This window comes from Furipterus horrens, unplaced genomic scaffold, assembly GCF_987537825.1.
Source record: "Furipterus horrens unplaced genomic scaffold, mFurHor1.1.pri manual_scaffold_13, whole genome shotgun sequence".
NCBI lineage: Eukaryota > Metazoa > Chordata > Mammalia > Chiroptera > Furipteridae > Furipterus > Furipterus horrens.
In genome coordinates, this window is record NW_028327183.1 from 44,088,542 (window position 1) to 44,095,325 (window position 6,784).

At 52.9% G+C, this 6,784-nt stretch overlaps 1 protein-coding gene across 1 annotated transcript in view; it reads left to right on the forward strand.

The window, feature by feature from the left end:
* MAMSTR (MEF2 activating motif and SAP domain containing transcriptional regulator) overlaps positions 1-6,565 on the forward strand; it is a 29,454-nt gene extending 22,889 nt beyond the window's left edge. Inside the window, exon 10 of the mRNA XM_090261347.1 lies at positions 4,647-6,565. Coding sequence (XP_090117473.1) covers positions 4,647-4,747 — 101 coding nt within the window. The 3' untranslated portion in view covers positions 4,748-6,565. The remainder of the gene's footprint in view (positions 1-4,646) is intronic.
* Positions 6,566-6,784: the final 219 nt, after the last annotated feature.

Here is a 6,784-nt window from a genome sequence, read left to right on the forward strand (position 1 = left end):
GAACCGAAAGGTCGTCAGTTCGATTCCCGGTCAAGGCACACGCCTGCGTTGCAGGCCAGGTCCCCGTTGGGAGTGAGTGAGAGGCAACCAATTGCTGTATCTCTCGCACATTGATGTTTCTCTCCCTTTCTTTCTCCCTCTCTGAAAGGAAGGAAGGAAGGAAGGAAGGAAGAGTAGGAGAACATGAGGGAGAGACAGAAGGTATCACTGTCCCCTTAATGGATTCCAGGTCCTTGTTCTCTCCAGGCCGCATGCAGTCTCGTTTCTGTCCAGATCCCCACAGGATCCCTGGACACCCCGCCCTTGACTCTGGGTGGAGAGAAACTCTCTGGGGGTTGGGAAGCAAGAGGAAGCTGGGGAAGAAGGAGGGCACACTCAAGCCGGGAGAAGGGGGGCTGCCTGTGGCGTGGCCTCTTGCCTATTTCCCGCTTCTCCTGGGTGTTTCTTCTTTTCTCCAATGAGCCTGTGAGCACTTGAAAAGCAAGGAGTAAAGTTGGCTCCTCCATTTGCTCCTAATCTGCCAAGTACAGGACATGGAACAATGGCAGTTGAAGAAAATGGTTATGAAAAGGCAGAAGGATGAAGGGAAGAAAGGGAGGGAGGGCTGAAGGGAGGGAGGGGACAGAGACATAAATAAATAGAGAGCCCTGCCTGGTGTGGCTCAGTGGACTGAGCACCAGCCTGCAAACCAAAGGGTCGCCGGTTCGATTTCCGGTCAGGGCCCATGCCTGGGTTTTGGGTCAGGTTCCTGGCTGGGGGCGCACAAGAGGCAGCCACACTTTCTCCCTCCCTTCCCCTCTCTCTAAAATAAATAAATAAAACCTTTAAAAAAAAAAGAGAGAAATAGAGAAAAAGACAGGGACAGAGCCAGGAAGAGGGAGAACAGGAAGAAAGGAAGACAGAGAGACACTGAGGCTGAGTGAGAACGGAGCCAGGGAGAAAGAAACCGACAGAGAGAGGAGTAGAAAGACAACAGGAGAGAGTGAGAGACAGGAGAGGGAGAGAGCAGCAGGCAGGGCAGCCCTGTCTCCCCTCATCCTGTCTCTCACGCCTGCTCTGCCCCGTCCCCGCTCGCTCCAAGCCCGTCCCCGGCAGCCTCTCTCGGGCTCAGTCCCTTACACACACGCACAGCTCTGTGAAGGAAGAGACAGGTCCGTTCTGTTCCCTGTGTGTCCCCCACAGCTCTCGGAAACTGGAAAACTGGACCCGGCACTTTAAAAAGAAAATTTTTTTTAATTAAAAAATTTTTATTTATTTTTAGAGAGAGGGGAAGGGAGGGAGAAAATGTGGTTGCCTCTCATACGCCCCCAACCAGGGACCTGGCCCACAATCCAGGCATGTGCCCTGACTGGGAATTGAACCGGTGACGCTTTGGTTCGCAGGGCTGCACTGAATCCACTGAGACACAGCAACCCGGGGGGATCGGACACTCAGTGGGTGCTCAGGATATATATACCGGGGGAACTGTTAAGAATAAGGCAACAGGCTCAAAAAGGAGTCATTTATGCTAAGCCCTATGTCACCTCTCCTGGTCATCTGCTGACAGACCCCTGCCATTCCCTTGCTAAAACCAATCCACTTTGCCTTGTGTAACTTTTCTTGTTCTTGCTCTTTTCTGCCTATACAAGTCTCTCAGTTTGTATGGCTATTTTTTTCAAAGACTTTATTGATTTACTTTTAGAGAGAAGGGAAGGGAGGGAGAAAGAGAGGGAGAGAAACATCAATCAGCTGCCTCTCACACACCCCCAACTGGGGACCTGGCCCTCAACCCAGGCACGTGCCCTGACTGGGAATCAAACCGGCAACCCTTTGGTTCTCAGGCCGACACTCAATCCACTGAGCCAGGGCCATTCAGACCTCCTTTCTACTTGCTTGATGGAATGCTGCCCGATTCATGAATCACTGAATAAAGTCAGTGAGATCTTAAATGTATTCAGTTGAATTTTTTTTCAAACAGAACACAGCCCTCCACCTCTGTTAAGTCCCTCCCTGTCTGGCTTCCCCTGTGTTTGTTTGTTTGTTCGTTTGTTTTTGTCTCCTTTTCTCATTAACTGTCTGCCAGCATCTTCTTGCCTCCAATTCCTCGTTTCCCTACATCCCCCGTTTATTTTTTTATTTTTTATTTTTTGTCTCCATTACCAGCACCCTCTGGGTGAAAAACTTAATATTGAAAGAAGTTCACAATCAAATCTCTTCATCCCCGGACTGGCAGTGGGTGTCCCTGAATGTCCCCCAGAAATCTGTTTACAGCAGACAAAATGACAATAAAGAGAGAGTTTCTTTTGGGTGAAAAAAAAAAAAGGCAGGATATTCTAGAACAATATATGTCAACCTCCTTATACCTGCCCCCCTCCTCACCCAGGAAGAGGGGTGGGCCACTGCTGAGGGGTGAGGGAAGTGGGAATTGCCTCTAGACTCTGACCTCCTGACCTTGACCGAGGCTGGAAGGAGAGGAGAGGCACAGAGGGGGGACCCAGTGTCTGGGAGTGGGGCCTCGCAGTGAGGTTCTGAAGATTTTAAAGCAAAGGAAACTGAGGCTCAGAGACTGATCAGAGATGGTAGGTGGCACACTGGAGAAAGGCCAGGGCTGGGCAAGGAGCTGGGGAGCGGGGGTGGGGGTGGAAGGGTGGGGGGAGCAACATCAGGAAAGCCCAAAGCCCCCGGCATGATATCTGTGGGGAAAGCTCAGGGCACAATAGGAGGAGCCTGCCATTCCTTCAGTCCTCTGAGGTCCAGAAGTCCATCAGGGTATCTGCCCTCAGTCCCTACAGCTGAGCCAGACACTTCAGGTGAGGTGTGGGGGATGTGGTGAGAAGAGAGGTCCTGGTTCCCTGGGGGGTGTTTTGGGGAGCTCATAAAAGGACACAGAATGGAAAGGAGGCCCAACATTGAATGAGGAATCTGGCCTCTGAGGTCCCTCAGAAAAATGCGGCCATAACATCTGCGATAATTTTGTTTAAACTCTCTCGTCTCTACCACTCCTCTCTCCTCCAGACCCGGCCTCGTCCTCTCCCCCGCTGGGGCCTGTTCCCAGCCTCCTGGCTCCCCCCACATCTGCTCCCAAACCCAGAGATGGCCCTGCCCACCCCCCACCCCACCCCCAGCTCACAGTCCTTCCTGGGCTCCCTCCTCCCCACCAACCACCCCCAGACGCGGTCACCAGCTGATCCCACGGAAAAACCCCTCTCCTTCCCAAGCCAAGTCCGGTCACACCTTGTGACTTACAGTCCAGTTGCAACTGCTCTGAAAACCCCTCCCTGCTCCCCCGTCCCAGCCTCCACCCCCTCGGAATGTTCCAGTCGCCCCATTCAGTTCACCCAGCTGCCTGCTTCTGCTCCCCTCCAGCTAGTCTGGGCAGGTTTGCCCCGTCCATCCCTGTTCCCGAACTTGGCACTGTGTTCACAGCTCTGGGAGAGAGCTGAAGGCTAGACTTGGGCCACCCCTTGGACGGGCCCAACTTTATTCTCTGGCCCAGAACAGAAGGGGCAACTCAGGGTGGGGTCAGGGAGCGAGAAATTAAGTCGCCTCTGGAGCCATGGTGGGCCTGGTGGTACGGGTGGCAGCTGGGGGTCTCTGAGGGCCCCTGAGTCCCGTGGTGGGTCCCATGGTGGGGGAGCAGGTCCTAAGAGGGGAACAGGAAACTCTGGTTTCCACCACCCAGCCCTGGCCTTTCCATCTGCACATTCATTCTCAAGCTGGTTGCAGGGAACCGGTGACAGGAGGGATGTGGGGAAAGGGAGAGAGCAGGTGGCCTCTGGTAGTAAAGGTGCCAGAAGGGGTGGAGGCTCACGTAATAGATCTGCAAGGAAGAGGAGGGCACCGGCTTGGAGGTCAGATGCCGGTGTGCTGGGGCGGGGGCGGGAGCGGGGGGTGCAGGGCAGGTGGGAGCCTGGGCGTCCAGGGATGGACCCTCTGCTCCTGGAGGCCACGAGGTGGGCCCGCACCCCAGAAGGCATCAGAGGCCAAGGGGGGGACGGCTGAGTCTCCAGTTGCCAAGTCCCTGCGTTCAAGCCTGTTCCCCAGCTCTCTGCCCCTTTGCCTGTGTGTGCGTGCGCTGCAGGCTGCAACCTCCCCTGGCCACCTCTCACCTGGTTCTGGCTGCGGGACTTGAAAAGCCGATGACAGGTGCCTCGGGGGGAGGCTCAGTGGGCTCACTCCCCTTGGGGTCAACTCTTCACAAAGAAATCTCCAGAACCTTCCTTCCTTGTGGCAGAGAAACTCCGCCCTGGCCTCCCGGGAGCTGATGAGAGGCGGGGTGATTGGGCTGCAGGAGCCAGGTGAGCCTGTCCTCCCTCCACACCTGCCTGCTGAGCGGCAGGCCTGGAAGGCAGCCTGGACGAGAGGGTAGAGTCCATGGGCCAGGCTCTTTCTGACTCTCAGCACGCTCAGGGTCCTGTCTTTCTTTCAAACAATTGTTAGCACTTATCTGGTCTACCACCCTCATTCCATCTTCACAATTCTGGGAGGCGGACACTCTCAGCAGCCCTGTGGTGCACAGGCGGAAACCAAGGCACAGAGAGGTGAAGGAACTTGCCCAAGGTCACACAGCTAGAAAGTCATAGAAGCTGGAATTTGAAACCAGGCAGGCTGGAATCTTGGGATAACACCTGGAAAATAGCAACTTTTCTCTGTTTCTTTTATGTCAGAAAAGATTCTCTTGGGACGTGACCATTTTGCATCTCCTAATGGTACATCCATGGGTCCAGGCAATGCTTGTGTACCACTGCCAAAATCAGGGAAGAACTGACGAGGAAGTTCCCTGGGGGGCATGAGGTGGGCACCACCAGAGTCCCCCAACAATCTTAACACCGAGAGAGGAACAAACAGCCCCTCTGGGCTCGTGTGAGGTGGCAGGAGATCCCCAGCACCCTCTACGAGTCTCCCCCCTGCCACCCCATCCCCCAAAGAGAGCCTGAATCTGATCAAGCCTCTCACCGCAATCGCCGGTTTTCAGAAAACAGGAGGATAAAGTTGCCAGTGAATCAACACCGTGAGGACATGAACAGCCAAGTCCAGAATGTGGGACAGTCCACAGGGCACATGACCTGGTTTCCCCAAGCAAGGGAGCTTTATGACATATGCCAGGCAGAGTCTGGGCTCAGAGAGACAGAAGCAGATTTTTCACCTACAAGAATGTTTGACAGGATCTTCAAAAGTCATGGGGATGTGGGACGATTCTTCATTCATTACGTAACTCGGTAGCCCTGGCTGCTTGCCCTGGTCGCTAAATGTGGTGATAGCTTCAAACCACCATGGTGACACCTAAAAACACCCCCAAAGACTTCCCGAATGCCCCTGGGGACAGCACTCTCAAGGTGAGGGCTTGTCCCAACCTTCTGCTCTCCTGTTTCAGGAACAGGGGTGGCTGATGAACTCTCAACAACCAGCAATCTGGAGGACAAAAACCAAAACGAAACCCTGGTTTGTAGAATTTGCCCATTTCTGTGGCGTAACTATTCCCACGATGGTCACTTTCAAGCAACCAACACGCCATCCCCGCCCTGGAAAGAGCTGCCCAGCTGAGCTCCCAGAACACCCCCAACCCAGGTACAGCAGGCGCAAGTAAGCCCGAGAGGGCACTGCAGGTCAGAGGCAGTCAAACACTCAGGGCGTGATGAATTCTGAGCATTCGTGACCTTTTTTTAATTTAAAGACTTTATTTATTTTTAAGGAGAGGGGAAGGGAGGGAGAAATAGTGGGAAAGAAGCATCAGTGTGCGGTTGCTTCTCCTGTACCCCCAACCGAGGACCTGGCCCGAACCCAGGCATGTGCCCTGACTGGGAATCGAACCAGCGACACTTGGTTCATAGGCTGGTGCTCAGTCCACTGAGCCACACCAGCCAAGGCTTCGATGTTATTTTTTTTTTAAAGATCTTATTTATTTTTTGAGAGGGGAAGGGAGGGAGAAAGAGAGGGAGATAAACAACAATCATACGCTTCCCATCTGGGGATGGAGCTTGCAACCAGGCGTGTGCCCTGACTGAGAATCAAACCCGCGACTTTTCACTTTGCAGGACGATGCCCAACCCACTGAGCCACACCAGTCAGGCCTATTGATGTTATTTATTGCAATACATTAACACCACAACCCACTTAATTCTTCCGACTCCTGGAGATGATCACCATCAACTGAAGCCCAGAGAGGTGCAGACACTTGCCCAAAGCCACATACCCTGTAACTGGCAGGGCTGGAATTTGAACCCTGAACCCAAAGTTATTTTCTAAAATATTGGGGTAAAATACACACAACCACAAACTTTGCCATCCTAACCTAGCATTAAGCATATTTAGAGTGTTGTGCAACCAATCTACAGGTCTTTTTCATCTTGGAAAACTAAAGCTCTGACCCATTAGCCTTGGCTGGTGCAGTTCAGTGGATTGAACAGCGACCTGTGAATCAAAGGGTCGCTGGTTCGATTCCCAATCAGGGTACATGTCTGGATTGTGGGCCAGGTCCTCAGTTGGGGGCGTGCGAGAGGCAACCACACGTTGATGTTTCTCTCCCTCTCTTTCTCCTTTCCTTCCGCTCTCTCTAAAAATAAATCAATAAAATCTTATATCATTCTGTGTGTGTGCGTGATTTTTTTTTTTTTTTAAACTCTGACCCATTAAACAGCAACTCCCCATTTTCCCCTCTCCCAGCCCCAGGCATGCACCATTCCACCTTCTGTCTCCATGACTTTGACTATTCTGAGTAGCTCAGATAAGAGGAATCCTACAGCATTTGTCCTTTTACGAGTGGCTTATGTCACTGAGCCTAAAGTCCTCAAGCATCACGCCCATT